This window comes from Leptidea sinapis, chromosome 9, assembly GCF_905404315.1.
Source record: "Leptidea sinapis chromosome 9, ilLepSina1.1, whole genome shotgun sequence".
Classification (NCBI taxonomy): Eukaryota; Metazoa; Arthropoda; class Insecta; order Lepidoptera; family Pieridae; genus Leptidea; species Leptidea sinapis.
In genome coordinates, this window is record NC_066273.1 from 3,988,305 (window position 1) to 4,009,238 (window position 20,934).

The 20,934-nt window shown below is 35.2% G+C and overlaps 1 protein-coding gene and 1 non-coding gene across 2 annotated transcripts in view; one reads left to right on the plus strand and one right to left on the minus strand.

Moving 5' to 3' along the window:
• The window catches only part of LOC126965964 (6-phosphofructo-2-kinase/fructose-2,6-bisphosphatase-like), a 53,512-nt gene that overhangs the window by 24,548 nt on the left and 8,030 nt on the right, over positions 1-20,934 (minus strand). The window contains exon 2 of the mRNA XM_050809801.1: positions 12,520-12,858. Coding sequence (XP_050665758.1) covers positions 12,520-12,850 — 331 coding nt within the window. The 5' untranslated portion in view covers positions 12,851-12,858. The remainder of the gene's footprint in view (positions 1-12,519; positions 12,859-20,934) is intronic.
• Trnas-gga (transfer RNA serine (anticodon GGA)) lies at positions 19,471-19,544 on the plus strand. Its single transcript has one exon. It is a non-coding gene; the product is annotated as a tRNA-Ser (tRNA).

Below are 20,934 nucleotides of genomic sequence, written 5' to 3' on the forward strand. Positions count from 1 at the left end.
CTAGGTACCTAGCTAAAAGCGATAAAAACTTAATATGACATGGTTAAGCTAGGTAGAAAATAGCCGTAAAACTCGTAAACAATGACGTAATAACACGCTTCATAGAAACTATTTAAAAGAACGACGCGTGGTGAATGGTGATCGGTGAACGATCGACGTAGATACGTTCGCCTGCGTCGTGCGCGTCGGACGCCAACGTGGAGTGGACTTTGGACCCACGCTCAAGGAAATAGCCGATCATGTCCAAGTCAGTAACCAACACGCCAAGATATAGGTTAAGGAGTTCTATTTAGATACATACATCCGAACTATTATAGTATTTAGATTGTTATGTAATTCGATCGGAGCGTTTGAAAACAATTTAAGAACTACCCACTTATATAATATATTTATGAAGTATAATCAGTTATTATAATCAGCCAGTATTTAGGCTATTCGTTGTCAAAAATAGACGACTGTCCTCCTCTTATAGAATGCGCTGAAATACTCTTCGTAAATAAACTCAAAACTGACTTTCTACTTTCTGGCATACGTCATGCGCTAACCACAAGACAAAACAATGATGTTCTCAGAGAAAAATATACTTGCTAGTAACCAAAGCCATAAATCTCGAGCGATTGCCAATTCAGCGGTCATGAAAAAGGCCAAGCTTCCTGATGACCGCGGATGGCCTCATAAATAGAGCACGGCTATACTTCAAGTCGGCCCAAATTCTAGCGCTTAACAAATGACAATTCCGGCCTTATTGGGTATTGGGCACCTCAGTGTCCGCTCGAACCATAAGACCGTGTGCAACGCAGAGTTGCTCGAATTTTCGAGAATATGTCTTTGAACGGCTGGATTACTTGGCGTTGCGTAGAGATGTCGTTTCATTGTGTGTCTTCTACCGCATTTATCACGGGGAGTGTTCCGAAGTGCTGTTTGAAGTGATTTCTGCCGCCGTAACCAGTTTTCATTTCACCCCACACAACACAGAAAATATTTTTCTGATAGTTTATATTATATTAGATTTCATATAGTTTAACTAGCCGCCCAGACAGACGTTGTTCTGTAGATAATAAAAAAAATACTGTTTTATTTAGGAATTTGCCAATAATATTTCAAAACATCAAGAATTATTTCGTAAAAAATGCTCCCTGTTGTTATAATGAAATTGTTTCACAGCGGAACTGTCAAACCGTGCGTCACTAAATTCTCTCATAGAGGTACCATACAAAACAAATATTGAAAATAAAAATAATTAAGAGTCCCAAATCGAAATAAAAACTATCCTATCTCTCAAGTTGGACCAAACTACACTCCATGAAGTAATCCCCATTAAAATCCGTTCATTAATTTAGGAGTCCATCGCGGACAAACAACGTGTCACGTAATTTATATATATTAAGATAAATATGTCTATTTGTCTTCTAAAGTTCGGAACTTTGTAAACAATAGGAATACTTCATAGTAATTATGTTTAATTGTAGCATAATTATTGTTATGATCTCGGAAACTCAGTAAATACCTAACTACTATACTATGTAAAGGTAGCAAACAGCAGTTAATTAGCAAAAAAAAAAGGCATGGAACCGTTTTTTAGTTATTTATTGTTAAAACTTAATACTTTAAAACAGTCTGTAGATATCTATTATTTCGTTTCACCATTCTAAACCGGTTTATTGAATCAGCTTAGTAAAATTGTGGTTAGACGTAGAAAAAGTTCGTCTTATTTGTTTTTTATGCAATATAGGTAATATCACATAGGTATGGGAACGTGGGTATTAGATAAGGGTTCTATTACTGTTCAATCGCTACATCTAAACCAATCTATCAATAGAATACCGACATAATAAACCTACCTAATGATTAAGATTATGAAACTATTCCATAGATAATGTTATAACTATTAATTACTTACGAGCTTCAGTTATGACTAGCTTTGTTTATTCCGGGTTAGATATTATTTGTATTACACTTAATATATTAAATCTACTTAAATACGCATATTAATATAACCTCTACAACATTTAACTACAGTAACATTTTTTTACAAAAGTTACTATTTTTTTTATATGAAAATAAGGGACGAGACGAGCAGGACGTACAGCTGATGGTAATGGATACGCCCTGCCCATTACAATGCAGTGCCGCTCAGGATTCTTGAAAAACCCCAAAAAATTTGAGTGGCACTACAACTGCGCTCACCTTGAGACATAAGATGTTAGGTCTCATTTGCCCAGTAATTTAACTAGCTACGGCGCCCTTCAGACCGAAACACAGTAATGCTAACACATTACTGCTTCACGGCAGAAATAGGCGCCGTTGTGGTACCCATAATCTAGCCGGAATCCTGTGCAAAGGAGCCTCCCACTGGTAAACTTAGGACCATGTACGTAAAGAAGCATAGAGAAGAATAACAAATGGCTGGTGAAGATACTCGGGTCTGAAAGAGGAAGAGACGAAAAATGAGAAGATGTGAAAGAGAGCTTCATACAAATATGACATGAAATAATTGAGCTCCTGCATATATTCCTGTTCTTATGTATAGCAGTCTAGGCTTTAACACAAAACATGATGAACTAGTCAGAAATATTGAAAAAAAAAGGGTCATCAGAAGCGAAACAAAATTTCCGGACATAACCTCAAATCAGAAAACTCAGATGGAGATGGGCAGAGCACAGATAAGAGGGCAAGATAAATTGAAAAAACGGTTGAAATAAAGATCAGAGAAGAAAACGGAAAAGGGTTATACCACAAAAAGATGGGATGATGACATCAGACAAGTGGAAAGAGTAATGTGGAATAGAATTGCAAATGAAACAGTTTGGAGATGGGATGGAAGAGTTTGGAGGAGATCTAGGCTGATTGGTAAAAAGATCTATCTACAAACAAATAAAACATGAAATTGTATAATATAGATTATATTTAATACGTAACTTTTATAACTTTTTAAATTCTGAATACGTTCTATCCAAAGACGTCTAAGGAGATTAAATGCCTTGATTCCATCCATACCTGGAACTAACTCAAGAACTACAAGCATTAATTTATAATGTAATCATATTATTCATATCACAAATAGTACATAAGTGGAAAAACAATGCACCTATGGGATATTATCAACATTTAAAGAACTTACATTTGACTCAAAATATTTATATTATATGATAAGAAAATTAAACAAGTTATGGAGAATTGTTAGTAATTAAAGGGGTCGCCTCGATAAGAGTAGTAATCGGATGATAATATTTATGTACTAATGTCAAACCCTCGGTGCCTTTGGTTGATGACGTACAAGCAGTCTTGAAATAAATTGTCACATAATATCCGCATTCCCGTAACGTGCCCGTGCGTTTTCTGTCGTCAAGCAGTAATATGCTTGCGTTAATGTGTTTCGGTTTGAAGGACCCTGCAGCTAATTACTGGGCTAATGAGATTTAGGGCCCTTCCCGGTCTTGTCTCATGGTCGAAAAGCATGTTACTTCATCCAACGAAATCCGCCTGTTGTCGACAAGCAAGAGAAAGCGATACCGATACGGTGTGCAGTAATTCTATAAAACTTCTTCCAGCAAATACGTGTTTTTGAGTAATCCTAACAAATTTGTGAAATCAATGTTTATCATATAGAATTGCGCGAGGTTCTATTGCAATGTTTCTTTCCTTTTACAATTTATAAGTAGGTAAATCATAAACGGCCAAAGTTTAGGTAAAATTTGTGCAAAAAAGTAGTTGTTTGTAGGGTTATATTGAACTTGTTTTTTCTCTTCGAAAGATACATAAGATTAAAATTTATCTATATTTATATTTCTATCAGATTTTTTTTTAAGAAAGACGCCTTAAAACGACAGAATCACGTACGAGCCTGTGTATGTAAAAATATGACAGGTGCAAATTGTTATTGTGATCCCGCTTAGAATGTTGGGTTCGATCGAAGACCCTGAGGTGCACTGTAATGGGCAGGGCGTATCACTTGCGATATGTGTAGTATTGCTTGTCTCATCACTATTTCCCTCAAAAACGTGTCCGATCCCACACGGCAAGGTATTAAAGTCATTTTTGTGCAATTAAATGATTATTATTAACGTATTAGAACATAGGGCAGGGAATTCAACTCGCACTCTGTTACCTTTTCTCTAATTTTACATTTTACAGAATCAATGTAAGTAAGAATATTAAACCTTCCAATAGAAAAAAATTCATCTCTATATTTTCCATTCTTATCTAAGAAAGCTACAATTTTTCGGACACTATTACTGTTAGCAAAACACAAATTATCTTCTACAACCAATCAGGGATTAAATATCATTAGTGAAGATGATAAGGGAAGATCCAGGACTATTGAAGCGTGGAGCCAAGGAGGTTGTATTAGGGAAAAATCCTACTCCTGAGTTTTGATAAAAGCAACCCTTCCCTATCCACAGAAAAAAAGCACAATGATGATCGTCGAAGATGACACTCTAAACAAGATGAAGCGCGGCACAATGACGACAATACTGTAATGTTGATAACATTGTGAAAAGTAACAAAGATAGACCAGAAACAAAACGGCATTAAAAACAACAAGAAATGCAAGAAAGAGTTGCATGAAAGGAAGACATACCAACTGTGTACACATTGCATAATCAATAAAGTGATTCAGCTGGTCACAAACAGCTTGCATACAAAACCATTCAACGTCGAGTTGTAATTTTTAAGAAGAAATCATTTAAAGCCCATTATTTCTCGGACTTTCCTTATAACATTTTGTAATTATATGCAGCTTAAAGATTAATGGCATCAATGAATGACGTACAAGTTCATGCGTTTGTCACGTGCAGCAATACAAAGACTGCAATCCACGGGTCATAATAACGCATCGACAATGATTTTATAAACTATTGACGCAGTCTTATAAAGCGTAGAAAATTCCAAGTCTATGAGTTCTTCAATGTTACGTAATAGAAGGAGAAACAGTTGTAAAGTTTTCACTTTTAAAGTAAAAGGAAACTAGGTAGAAGCAAAAAATATTCTTAATGCTAGAAACCCTCTGATAATACTCAAATAGCAGTTTGAGAAAACTTGTATGAAATGTTCAAGAAACATTAATCAGATTAATCAGTTGGAACGACCAAATAAAAGACAACAGGTCCCCGAGGTTTAGCTCCATCGTCAGAGCCGCGATGGACAGAAGCCGATGGAAATAAATAGTTCTCTCCAAGTGTGGACTACTTGTTTATGACCACGATCCTCAGTCATGAGGGAACGACTAGAGAGAGAGAACCTGGACCAGGCATTACCTATGACAAAATGAACAAGATAGCATTTAAAAGTGAAAAACTACTTAGATCAATAGGATTTACAAGGATTCCCATAGGCGATTTAGAAAAGTCACCGAAAAAATAAATTGACGTAGTAATAGATATATTTTTCCCGGCAGAATCTGAAACGATGACCTATGAACAACATCTCAAATGTATCCATTAATTAATAGACTATAAAAAAGAGGAGATACGGGTTAAATAAAAAAGGCAAGCAACATTATTAGCTACCAAGGGCTGAAACGGAATCCACAAGGAAAAAGGGGGGGTAGAACAAAAATGGAAACGATCAGCTGTCTAAAGGAAACTACAGGAAAAAACTGCTTACTGGGATCACATATCATCAGTAAGTGTTTTGTATTTTATTGCATTCAATATAAAATAACACGAAGCGTATGTTACAAAATTTTAAATGTGCCATTGAGTGTTAAGATGCCTTGCACACAAGCACCTAATAGTTGCCGTAATAAAAATGCTAAAAATTGTTCTTAGGTATTGCGGTATCTAGGTTGAGCTCAGCGTAGCCCAATCCTTAATCTAAGTGATCTATTCTATATCAAGAATGTATTATAGCAGGGAAATGTACCAGTTTTTTCAGTAATTATGAAGATAAACAAAGAAATTAAAACAATTAGTGTTCAAGGCTTAATCACGACGAATAACAGAAATAAACATGATACGATTTTGATATTAGGTACTAGGAGATTGTACTTATCTTTATTGCCAATTGTTGAACAAAATAAAGACTGTGAAAAACAAATGGTCGATAGTGAGCGTAGTAACCTCAGATAGCAACACACCCCCCAACGATAAATGTTATTTTATTATGAATTAAACATTCGATGCTAGAGTTGTTTACAAAATTATTGATTTACGCGACAAACACACGTTTAAATATAATATTTTTATTAATTCAAGCATCAATCACTCGCGTTTAAACACTTTAAACAGTGATTTATTAAAACTTCACACAAATGTTTTGAAGACCTTTTTAAAATTCTATTTGAAAGCAACAATTTTGTTATTAAGTTTCGTTCCGTCACCGTAAAAAGAAAACAGGTTGATAACAGCATAATGACGTGCTCGTAGTTAGCATTCTAGATAGTACCTACAGCGTTATTTTGCACTATTAGTTCTGGAAAAACTTTCTGAAACATTCGACCAAATATTAGAATAGTTTTTTTATGACAATAAGGGACGAGTCGAGCAGGACGATCAGCTAATGGTAATTGATACGCCCTGACCAATAGAATGCAGTGCCGCTCAGGATTCTTGGAAATCCCAAAAATTCTAAGTTTGCAATTACAATTGCGCTCGTCAACATGAGACATAAGATGTTAAGTGTCATATGCGCAGTAATTTCACAAGCTATGGCGCCCTTCTGACAGAAACACAATAACGCTTACACATTACTGCTTCACGGCAGAAATAAGCGCCGTTGTTATACCCGTAATCTAGCCAGCATATATTGTCAGGTCACAGGTGCACATATTATATCACACGAATAACCAAACAGCTGAGTTTAAACATAAACACCTCTTTACCTTTTGAAATCTCCGATGATATGGTGCCGGCAATTTTAGATTAGATATTAGATTATGGGTACCACAACGGCGCCAATTTCTGCCGTGAAGCAGTAATGTGTAAACATTACTGTGTTTCGGTCTGAAGGGTGCCGTAGCTAGTGAAATTACTGGGCAAATGAGACGTAACATATTATGTCTCAAGGTGACGAGCACAATAATTGTAGTATCGCTCAGAATTTTTGGGTTTTTCAAGAACCCTGAGTGGCACTGTATTATAGTGGGCAGGGCGTATTAATTACCTCCAGCTGAAGGCCTTGCACGTCTCGTCCCTTATTTACATTTAAAAAAAAAGTTTGCAAATCAACACGTATTTTAGAACTTGTTTTACTGTAAACATTGGGATAAGTAAGCTTAGGTACGTACATTTAAGTCGCTACAGCAATGCAGAACAGATTCCTTAGATAAAAGTCATAACGACTGCTGTTTGACTAATACTAGTGTTATTTAATCCACACTTATTAAATAGGTACTGTCTTATCTTTTAGGTTTAGCGATATCTTATTAAAGGCATAAAAGGCATTTATTTTCTCAAAATTGATTACTTTAGAATTCTTTTTGATGTAATTTCTAATATACTACATACTACTACCGCTTTTCTTCTTCTTTTGCGCTCTTTTCAATAAAAATATACGACATTGTACAGTCATTTCTATCGTTATAAAATAATCATAATCTAGTCCCAGGCTGTCTGATCACTTAGATATTCAGCTGGGGAGTAATTGGATTTACGACAGAGCCATTTTTTAAAACATTTAAATTTATTTATAGATAATGCCTGAGCAGTGGCTGGGACTTTATTATAGAAGTGTATACATTTGCCCATAAAGCTATTATGTATCTTATGAAGCCTACTAGAATTAGTTACAAGCAATCCCTTATTTCTAGTGTTATAATAAAAAAAAACACTATTAAGAGCTATTTCCGTATAGAAACTAAATTATTAACATTCATTATCCTTTTCAGGGGTTATTCATGCAATACATCAAAGTAAGTACTTGCAGCAGCAACTTATAATGAGGACATGTTCCTTACTAGCGTTGGTTTCCGTAGTCTTAGCACGAGACGCGTGTGGGGAAGTCGACAATTATAGAAAAAAAATCCAATTATAAGACATACGTAAACATCTGTAACTTTTTAATACGTTTTATTTAAAGTCGGTAAGTTATTAAATTTTATAATAATGAACTGCCGTGAAGGTAACATAGCAGAAAACAATGACATTAAAAAGAATTCATTATTATAGGCAGATAGAAGCAAAATTGTTTCATTATAAATTATATGCTTACTGCTCTGTCGGCAGTCACGTAATGTTCGACGGCCAGCTTTATTTATTTATTTATTAGAAAAGGCTTATAATGTAACATTTCTTATATTTAATACTTATGTATCTAACTTATAGGTATGCACAGCGTTGCCTTCATTTATTATTGTAAGTTAAGTAATACTATTACAATATGTATGTTTACTATTACTAAAAACTATAATTTTATACATACAAATTATAAGGGTTCAAAGGCGTATTTTTTAAAATTATATAATATAATTTTGAAATAAGTTGGATAGGTGAATTTGAGCCAAAATTGTTTCTGAAGAATCGTACATGTACTGGCAGATATGTACTAATACGACAAAGATAAGGTGGTACACATAATCCAATCTCAGAAGTAATGGACAGTCTAATTGATTATTTAATAATTTATATAAGAAAAGAATTTGTGACGCATTTCTTTGCAATTCTAAGGTTTTCATATTAAATAATTTTAATTTGTCTTTGTAACTTATAATAGTGTAATTATCAGTGACGTAACTCAATTTGGAAATAATTTTTTTTTGAACTGACTCAATCCTAGTGATGTACTTTTTGTAATAGGGGCACCAGACTACCGAATTGTTTTCAACCTGATATCTTACAAGGGAATACTTATCGCTATAATGTTCCCCTTAATGATTTTAGATGTTATATTTTTTTTGGCGCGTAAGCGAAAACTTATCCGAGTGAATTTTTTCGATACGCGCGCACACCGTCATGCAAATTCGCCAGCCTGACGTAAGCTGGCCAACTAGATCATTTGTATCAGTTACCAAGCGTCTTGTAAATTACCTATGTCATTTTTCTTGAATGAAATAAGGGTCGAGACGAGCAGGACGTTCAGCTGATGGTTGCCTTGCCGCTCAGGGTTCTTTAAAAGCCCCAAAAATTCTGCAGCACTACAATTATTGCGCTCGTCACCTTGAGACATAAAATGTAAAGTCTCATTTGCCTTGTAATTTCACTAGCTACCTTCAAACCGAAACAATAATGTTTACACGTTATTGCTTCACGGCAGAAATAGGCGCCGTTGTGGTACCCATAATCTAGCCGGCATGTCTACTCAAGCACAAGCAAAGGACGAGAATTATATAAATTTCAATAATATATAAATTCAGTTTATATACAAGTTCCCTCTAATTGTATACAAATAATATAATGATATTTTATTACACGTTCTTTAACTAAATTATGCAGTATAATAATATGTTCATTGCTTGTATTAAACACCTTCTTTATTACAATATAGTACTTTCTAAAAAATAGCACGAGGAATAATTTTCTTAAGGATTTTTGCCTTAAGGCGACACTAAAAGCCGGCGACCTTGAGCGATATGAGTTCACGGCTCCTATGTAACAAAACCAATATTTTAAAAATTCTTGCGTCGAAAATGTAACATTTTAACAGACGCAAACTGTTTAATTGCTTACAATTATTCTCATTATGGATTACTAATATGAATAAATGTACCTACACAAAAGAAGTAAAAGCTATAAAAACAACTTTTATGAGAGTAGTATACTAAACAAATGCATCATGCCGAGAAAAAACTTGTTTAACTGTAAAGAAAACTGGTAGTTCATAATAGTTCTGGAGTGTTAACTTTAACCAACAGCAAGCATTAGCAACCTACAAGTAAGACTTAAGGGTATGTGTAACAGGATTAAGTAGTGTTCATAGCTCCAAATGCTATATTTTCACCACAGAACTTGTCTCAAAACACCTTGATTGCGTGTTTTCTGTTTACCCTTCGCCTTAATACGCCAAAGAATAACTCCTTGCGCACGCACACAAGAACACAGACAGGTTTTTTTACTTTGCAAAAACTCTTAGGCATAATAATATTTATCGTGTAAGTGACCGACCGACCTTGTATAAGTGGGTGTGGCCACACGTCATCATACAAGTGTATCAGCGGTTTCGTTTTAACCAATTTAGCGATGGAACTAATTCCAATGAATAAGTTTAATTGTTGTTGTCAACTTTTCATAAATTTTTATTGCATCAATCGTCTCGTTTTATAATATCACGCAATATATTAACGTACTTAAAGCAATGTACACATATCCTAACAATGTTTGCTGAAAAATATTAGGCAAGTACCAACTTAATCTTATCTATTTTATTTGTCGGAATTAGTTTTTCTTAATGAATAATACGATAACTAATCAGCAATCAACGAATATATTTCACAACGAATATATTAGGTTCAGGTAGCAGAGGACGTGGAGGCAAATTTGGATGGGCAAGATCTTAGATAAATTAGCCTCTTGAAGACTACCGATGAAAACAGGCCAGGTTTATTACTTTAGTGTGCGTGACAAACGCGATTTGTATGTTACTTTGTGTTAGTGTGCATGCATTGCTCGAAATAGAGGTAACCTGTCAACCTCATTTTTTCCGATGTTTTCACAGATGTCAGAGTCTACCTAGACGTATAAATGAGCATGATGGTCTACAAGGTGTAGAAACTACGACAAGAAATCAGCTGAGAGATCACGGATCTTTTTGTAGTGTATTCTAAATCTATGGTTTCTGCCTATGACACAAGTCAACCGTGACAGTTTTTTGCCACAGACAAGAATAAGTTACTGAAAGTTATTTGGAATATATTTGATCTGTGTATTTTAAGTAGTTTTTTAGTTTTCTTCTGCAATGCTTATTAGTTACAATTAAAATTATTCGTATGTGTCCACTTTTACCATCCACAAGCAAACGAATGCTCACCTGAAGCATTTATTTGTTCGTTGTTTTTAAATGTTAACTTTTAAGCTAATTGGGCTTGAGATAGCAAGATGGGGTATGGGGATACCCGCCTCAGTTTAATGCAACTTAGAAACTCGCAATGTTAGAAACTAGGAAAACAGCTATAAAATCATCGCGTTAAAAAAAAGGTTTGTAGATATAATAAATGATAACCGACAGAGACGAATTATAGCAAATCGCCATGTTTATGTTATATCTATTGTTTGTTATTTAGAGTCAAATGGGATTGGGCTGGAAGTTCTGCGTGAAAATGGACGAACTGCATAGATGAGGATGATAAAGGTGGAACGTTTAATTACGATATTCAACAAATATACATTGATTTTACATAACATCCCCATCTTACCCAATTCAAATTTCTACAAAATTTATATTATGTATTTAACACAAAAATATTACATTAATTAACCGTTTAGTACTGCGTCTAAGGTAAATAACATTGAAAAAGTAACCCAGCTCAATTAAACCGCGGTGTTAGGAATCGGTACAAACAAATGACGCGACAAACTTACTCTACGTCGATACTTTCACATTGAAAGTATTTTTTGTAAATCTCATTGAAATAAACTGTTTTCATATCTTATAATTGGTACAAAACTTCAATCGAAGGCTAAGTTAATTGTACAGCAGCATTTGGAATTTAATCTAATAATCACGATTTTCACGCGTGACAGTATTTGCCAGTTAATGATTTCGATTTTCTATCAGGCCACCTGGCTATTTGCCACATTGTCGTCTACATTTGTGTCATTACTCATTTATATCTCAGGTACACAGATTTCACAGTAAAAAGAGAATTGCACGACATTGATAAGTCTTATTCCATTTCCTAAACCAATTCACTTCCATCTCATTTTCGAGCGATTGTTTGCAATACAATGCCTCAAACACGACTGTTTATGATGTATCGAAAATTTATGCACGAAGCGAATTGTTTCGTTTTTAACATGATTCGTGGTTCATTCAAAGTTAAACCTATTGTTGTTGTCGAATTAATATTGACGTCAAGTACATTTTGGTCCATCTCCAATTACCGTCTATTCATTGTGGTTTTGTGTTTATATAAGGATAATCTCAAGTCACTATTACCAACTATGACGTTGTATGGATAAATTGGACTTTGTACTAGGAGTAACGTAGCTAGTGAAGTCTTGCCTGATTTAAAAGATACGGAAAACGAATCATTTTAGAATGTGTCAACTGAACATATAAATAATTCAGTTTTACCACTCATCAATCAGATTTGCCTTGGTCCCGCACCCATAAATAAATCTTATTGATTTTCATTAGAAGCGATAACAGACGCGGGGTCTAGGTCAATCTCGGCTCAATGAAAGAATTGCCGCGTCTTGCATAAGAGAACTGTTGATAACATTTTTAAACCGCTTGATTTCTAAATGAAATTTGGCAACAAATATTAATAATATATTTGCGGTTACTTCGAAAGTTACAGTTACAGTTTCTGTAATAATTGAATTAGTACGCGCGCAATGACAGGCACAAGAATTATTTAGCTCATGTTTGTCCATTTTGTTAAAGTTTCAGATACAATTGTATATAATGTTAATATTGACGTACCATTTGCCAAAGCACCGTTCAATGTCTTCGCCTTATCTTCCATCATAGCGTGAGCTGCAGCTCCTGGTGCCATTACGATTCTTCTCAGCGAAGGCCTCCTGGCTAAGGCAACGATATGCTTCACTTTGTGCTGCTGCGGCTTTCGGCGACGCGTCCGCACTCTTGGAAGGCCTGAAGGCGACTGGTTACCGACACTGCCGCTTATCACGGATCGAGCCTTATCACTGCCGCGGCAATGATTGCCCACAAACCATATAAAAGCAGAATATACTTTGCAATATATCAGCCAAAAATACAAGTACCAGTCTCCTCTGATGCACAGTAACGCCATGAAGCGATCTGGAACAATACAAGAAAATATTAACATTGATTGGTCACACAATTGGGTCACTGAAAATCGGTGTTGTGCTCTTGTGAGTAGACCCCAGTTTTGGAAGAAGTGCCGCACATATCACTTGGTATTGTTTTTTTTTCTTTTTCTTTTGTATTTAAGATTGAGCTGATATTTGTTTTCATTATTTTATTTTGTTTGAATGTGTTGTAAAGTATTTCTTCCGAAAGTTCATCTTTTCCTTTTCTTTTCCCTTCATTTCATTCGGATTGCTGAATGGATCAACTATAGTTTTAGGCCAGCAAATGCTTTATCTAGATAAATAGATTATAGAATTCCGTTTAATTGTAGTTTATTAGTTTATCAAGAAGTTCCTTGTGGGTCACCTAACGTTGTTAAGTTGCACATACTCTTCAGTATGAACGAAAAGACTTTAAAGCAGACCGAGACGATGCGGTGAAAAAATAGTTTAGAGGAAGAGTTGAGGAGCATTTAGAAGAAAACATATTAATGAGAGGACAGTCCCAGAACTATATTATGGAAATAATGGTTGTAACACCATAGTTATAAATATTGTGTCACCTAAGGTAGGCTTGGTGCTAACTTAGCTAGCATTCTGTGCAAAGAAGCCTCACTTGTAAAAAAAAAACTAATAGTACTCAGGGACTAATATTAACGATTCCACACGATCCCATGAATATATTTTTAAATAACTTATTTAAAATATAAACTCGTAAGATCGATACTTCTAGTAACTAGAATCTAGAGTCTCGTTAACTAGAGTGTGAAGGTTGTTTGAGTGATAAAATAGAGGCTGCTATGTTTGAATCTTCTGAAATTTGTTGTTTTTCAAGAGTCACTATGATTTATAATTAAGAACAAATATTTGTTGAGTCTATATCTTCTATGTGGTTAACCTAGATAATTATTTATTTGTTTGCAAAATAATGCTTCAGTTTTAAAAATACTACTGATTTTTAGACCTGAATGTATGTATTACTCATTTTTCCGTTCTTGAGTTAATGAATTGTTAGTTAATTGATTTAAGTACAGTTTATTCAAAGTTAAAATCGATTGCTATCATCAAAGCAATATTGACGTTATTTTATGTTGCATTTCCATTTTCTCTAATTCGATGTGGTGTATTTGTGGTGTTTTGTTTATGTGAGCATTATTTAGCAAATAAATTTCTTTGTGTATCTACGTAAGAATATTCCTGCGATCTTAACCAGATCATTGGTCCATCTTGTGGGGGGCCTACCAACACTGCGTCTTCCGGATTCTTTCTTTCTTCTTCTTTGACGATGATGACTGTTATTATATTATGCATTTGCATGAATCACAATTTTGTTCAAAATCGCTAAATTTGATGGTGCGTCCCTTAAAAACTAGTGGTAGGCATATATAATGCCTGTTAAGTCTGGTATTCTGTAAAATCTATATAAATAAAAATGAATTGCTGTTCGTTAGTCTCGCTAAAACTCGAGAACGGCTGGACCGATTTGGCTAATTTTAGTCTTGAATCATTTGTGGAAGTCCAGAGTAGGTTTAAAAGGTGAATAAATATAAAATGCTCGGAATTAAATAAAAACAACGATTTTGATTTTTCCTTTGATGTGTCCCCCGTCGTTCAGAAATCAAATTAATAGTTTAAAAAGAATAACTAATTAGAATTTCTACATCTTTGTTACTTTCTCAGGAGGCATAAAATAAACTTAATTTTAGCTAACTATAGTTGGTAGATTAACAACAGTTGTTAACTATCTATCAGATTATTTTTATGTAGATTGATAAATCTAAAGTTTTGTCACAAATTAAATTTCTGAATAATCCATAATATTATCATGTGACAACCAATATGTCGATCCATCCTCTATGTCGATTGATACCGTACCGATCATTGCGATCATTTAATCAAACCTGGTGTTAAGTGAACACCGCCGCCCACATTCTCTTGCAGCACCAGAGGAACCACAGGAGAATTGCCGACCTTTAAATGAGGTGTACGCTCTTTTTTTGTAGGTATCCATGTTCAATGGTCCCGGAAACATCGCACAAGGAAGCTAAATCTACAGCTTTGTGGTATGTCGAAGAAATTTCCTTGAAAACTGCACTGTGGAGGACCGCCACGAAAGTGAAATTCGTAGGCAGGAATCAGGTTACACACCTCTTCGGAACACTCCCCGTGATAAATGCGATAGAAGACACACATTGAAGCGAAGTCTCTACGCAACGCCAAGTGATCGAGCCGTTCGCAGAGCACTGGGTTCTCCAATAATTCGAGCAGCTCTGGGTTGCACGCGGTCTAATGGTTGGAGCTGATACTGGGCTGCGCCAGACCAGAGCTGCGCTTTATAGAGCGCTACAATGTGGGCCGGCTTGAAGTATTGCCGTGCTTTATTTATGACGCCCAGCTTCTTCGATATGTCGAGACCCAGTATTCCGAGTCTAGGCGAGGCTTTAAGGAAGGTGTTATCGAAGAGCGGTGATTCGACAAATGAGGTTTCTTTTAGTATAAAACTTAAGTCTTCTGCGGGTGAGATTGGGAAAAGAGAGAGGACAACAGAGGACTCAATAGAAGACTTATTCAAAATAGTTTAATATTTTCAAATTTTGTATTGTTTTCGCTAGTCGCAAATTAAAAAATATTATGCAATCTGTTTTAACATGTAACTTAGTGGAAACATCCATTAGATTAGAGCGCTGGAACCTCTTTCTCTGGGGATGCGGATACGAATCCCTCATCGTCCATAAACCAAAGTACAAATATAAAATTAGGATAATAAAATTAATTACTCGAATAATCTATTACTTATATTGCTTGATTTCCGGTACTACGTTCTTTATTCGATGAAATAACCTGTTAGGTCTTGTCCACACAATGCGAACGAAGGCCACCCAAAGGTCTCCCTTCTCTTTTTTTTTATACAAGAGGGGGCGAACCGGCAAGAGGCTCTCGTGGTGGGAAGTGGTATCTGCCCATAGACACCCGCAAACTCAGTAGTCAAGAAATGCGTAATTACTGGCTTGTAATTTGGCAGTAAGCTCTAAGGTTCGAGTTCTCTTACGGCCGTTCCCAATATACTATCGACAGATAGAGATAAGTTACTACCTTCTACTGTCAGTAATTAGCTGTCAATAATCTGAAGCTGTCAGAATATACCCGATAAGTCATTCTTATCGCCTTATCGGACGCGTGAATTGCAATTTCCATACCACTGGTACCATATCGCTGGTAAGCTACACGTCCGCCCATTGACAGACAATGTATACGGATAAGGTGAGTTACCGTCAATGAGTTTATTAGGACAGAAAAGTCAACGATAGTTACGATTTTTATCTCAAGTAGGTCATATCCGGAGATAGACTGAATATTGGGAATGGCCGTCTAATCGGTTCGAAAAAATTGCAGTCAGTAATTAACTCCACAAAGTGGCAGTGCGACTACCAGGCGAGAGGTTTCTCGTAAAACGCGCAGTATATCAGACGTCAACATGTTGCGGTTGAAATTAAACATTTTGACGAAAGAACCGGTGGTGGAATACGGCTGCTTGTATCTGCGACAGAAGATGCAGAGGGTGGGTGACCCAAATCTTGATGCAACGCCAAAGAATGAAGTTTTTTTACCATGCATCCGTCACTCACCTAGCCACACTTGCGTTCTTCTCTTTAGTTTCTTAGCTTTTATTTAAATAAAACACTTTTAAAGGATTAAAAGGCGTGTAATTGAAACGGTTTTACATTAGATGTTTGCGTAAAAGTTACATTTTTATATTTGGAAAGGTCTTCAAACGTCGTGTTAACTAAAATAAAAATATGACTTTTACGCAAACATCTATACTCTATACTAATATATAAAGCTGCAGTGTTTGTTTGTTTGTTTGTTTGTTTGAACGCGCTAATCTCTGGTACTACTGGTCCGATTTGAATGATTCTTTCAGTGTTGGGTAGTCCATTTATCGAGGAAGGCTATAGGCTATGTTTTTTTTTTCAAAATTAGGGATCCGTAATAAAATTACTATTTTGTAACACAAGGTGTAAAATCGAAAACCTATTTTTGCGTGCGCTGCAAAAACTATTGACAATAGAACAAAATGATGTACAGGCTATAATATAGGCAATATTTTATTACTTATAAAACTATCGCGTGAATTATACTTTATATGGCAAAACAACGTTTGCCGGGTCATCTAGTCTAATGATAAACCGTTACAATTATACGCGTTTAATTCCTTTAAAAGTGTTTTATTTAAAATCTTAGCTTTCTTTCGCCGTCATACGTTATATCTCGATATGGCCTTTCTAACCACTTTATAATAATATATCTTTGGTATATCTGAGAAGATATTTTTGTTGACATTAATGACGGTATGCAAGGGTGTCGATGAAACTAACATTTTAAACGACTTCAAAAAAGGAGATAATCAAGCTTGTTTGGCTTCGAATAAGGCAGGTACATAAGAAATTCTAGAACTGATAGAATATATTAATATTAAATGAAACCATTCATAGCCGTATTTCGGAATTGTCGTGTTTACATAAATTATAAGTCCCCCATAGGCACAAATTCAAATTCAAATACTTTAATTCAAAATCACTTATGGAACGTCAAAAACTACCACCCATTCAAAAGAGACTGCCTCAGACCTGGGAAGAATGGGCGCAAGAAACTCAGCGGGTTTTTTTTTAAATATAAAAATATGGATTACAACGTGATATCGTACAATAAACATTTATAATTAAGGAGAACACCCTCAGGCTCTTCATTCCCAGTCCGTGTTGTCAAATCCGTGTTAAGAAAATCGTTTATGCTATAGTAATCTTTCCCACACAAACGTTTTTTAACAATTCTTTTAAATTTACGAAATTTAAAAGAATTGTTAAACACACTTGTTTTGTAAATTTTCTGGGGTCATATTGTAGAAGCATATACATCGCCCAACAAAAGACTTACTAACTCGACCCAACCGAGTACACACAGTAGACATATATCCACAGGTGCAGGTAAAGAAAGATGTTTTCAAACCAAGAAACCGTAAAATATCTATATAATTGTATATTTCTACTAGAAAATAAAATAATATGAAACGACAGATGTGCAAATTGCTTGTCTGTACCTAATTAACATACTGGCCTCACCAGTCACCACGGATCTCAGGTACAGAAATCGAAAACAAGATCTGACTTCTCCAGGGATTGTCAGCGGTCTCATGTCGTAAAATAAATGTTCGTAGCAATAGCAATGCTATCCACGTACAATATTGTAAGCCGGCACAATTATTCCACTCTCTATTTTCATCCTACACCTTCTCGGAAAGTCCCTCCGTCTATATTCGGACAAAAAACTTGCACGAAGTCCCATTTGTTACGTGACTTAATTTTTTTTTTTTTTTTTTTAGGATAGTTTCAATACATGAAAATAAATATTAAACAATTAAAACAATTATAAAGCGTGATATAATTATAATTTTATTTATATTCTTCGTAAGTATAGCATAAAGCACTGTATTTCACACTGAGTACGTCTGTATAGATGGCCTCAGCTTCTCTTGTGTCTATAAATTACACGCTAGTAGGATTTGCTTACATTCTACCTTCGTTGAAAGAAGGACTATTATTAATAATTTACATCCTCACTAAAGATGTTAGTATAATCTGCCGGAATGCAATCATGAACAATGTATATGACCGCAAGATCTACATTGAGGTGACGAGTTGGTCGAATTGCCAGAACATACTGCCTTATACTTAAACAGATATAATATATGTATTTGTTATTCCTGGTCGTTTAGAAATAATTTAGTGCCAATCCTGGCATATTGCCAATGTCTACAGCGTCTTTCCAGGAAAAACAAGCCAGTCGCATTAAAATAAAGCAATGGATTTAGCTCAAATTATTTTAAATTTTCCAATATTCAAAAAGATTTTCCTTAACGCTATGAATCAAATAAAACAAAAATTGCTAATTTAACTGCTTTCAAATCATATGCAGGCCATGTCCCAATCTTGGGATATACTTACTCAAAGTATGCAGTGGCCAGTGCAGAAAAATACGAAAAACGAGGAATTGTAGGTTACGTATTCTAGCAACATTAAGTAGCAGCCTGTGTTCTTTCCCTTTGTAGACTATGTTCCAACATAGTCTATGGTCTACTCTCTACAAGTCTCTAGTAATATATTCTAAGTTTCTAGTTCTCTATAAATAAATTCAAAATTATTATAACTTAATTGAGAATTATCTAAACTACGAATTGGGTCTGGGATTATCCGTAACAGATATTCCTCCCTTTTGCTTTCTTTCTTCGTCTTTACGCTAATAGGTATATTTAAACAATATGTTATGTTTTTAAAGCAATAACCCTCACTTCTAGGATTAATACAAATCGTTCATAAAAATTTGTTTTTCATATTTTATTTGTGTATTAATCCTAGAAGTGAGGGTTATCACTTTAAAAACATAACATATTGTTTAGATTTACAAGAGCGACATCTCAAGTCAATTTCCTAATATGCAAATATTGGGCTTGAGCAGGTTATCAGCTGTAAAGTAGGTCCTGTAGATGAAGCCACAACCTGAGAGTTGAACAAAGCAAACAGAATTTTATAACGAGGCGGTACTCGAACGGTTAGCTCAGTTGGTTAGAGCACCGGCACGGAAAGCCGGAGATCGTGGGTTCGAATCCCACATCGTTCATAAAATTATGTTTATTCAAATTTTATTAGGTAGGTTGTTACTGTAAGTATGGGGTAAGCATTGTTGTGTTTCGATTTAAACTACGCCGTTTCGTGTGAAATTACTGGACTGGTAAGACTTACATCTTATGCATCTATGACAGAGTTCTGAATGACACTATATAATAGCCACTATCAGTACCACCCTGCGTCCTGGTCATGCTCATAAAACGAGGACAAGAGAGTATGACGAAGCCTGCTATAAGAACTCGACCAAATAACAAACGAGCATGTGTACCGAGACAGCTTTTTAAGTATTTGGCGGCGAACAAAGGGACACGATCATACAGCCAAGTAGCTCTCTTTCACGAGCATGACACATGGACCATATTTTAGGAAAGGAACTGCCCGCCACGACGCCTCAAGCGAGCATTACGAAGCCAACAAGAACACAAATAAATTACAAGTGAGATAGCGTATTGAAACAGAGTATTACCTAAGTCTTTAGTTGCAGAAAAAATGGAATGGTTCCACTATTTCTATTAGTTACACATGTGGTACCAGTGTTAAGTGAACATGACGTGGACGAAAATGAGAAACTTGCCAATATAATAACGTACAACAAATATCTATTCTGCACCTCACGTTACTGAACACGCACTGAATATCGGATACCGTAGGTTGGTCTACGAGCTACATGCATAATTCATGGATAATTTTGTTTACGTACCACGCTCTCGTTAGCCTACAAGGAAGTAAAGACAATTGCTGACATAAAATATAATGTCATGTTATAATCGTATGTATACATCATCTATTGCTTCTATTTATTCAAACAAAATAATCCATATCTATATATAATTCCAGTGTCCTGATGTTTGTTCCCAGTGAACTCCTAAATGAATGAACGGATTTTAATGGGGATTACTTCATCGAGTGCAATTTAGTCCAACTTGAGAGTTTTTATTTCGATTTGGGACCCATAATTATTTTTATGTCCAATATTTATGTTTTGTATGGACATATTTTCTATGAGAGAATTATATTGACGCACGGTATGACAGTTCTGCTGTGAAACAATTTCATTATACCAGAGAGCATATTTTACGAAATCATTCCTGATATTATGAAATATTATTAACAAATTCATAAAAAACAGTATTTTATTTATTATGTACAGAACAAGGGTCAGGCAAGTAAGTATATATTTTACAATACTATGATTGTATTTAATTAAAAATATCATTATGGAGAAGTGTACTAAGAATACTGGCAGCATTTCCACGTTGGATAGGTAGGCTGATCCGTTGACCGAAGGAGCTGCCTGCGCTTGGGTTTCCAATCTTCCAATAGCCCTATTGAGACGAGTAAATAGTACTTTGTACATTCTCCGCGCCTTTGGGCCCCACGGG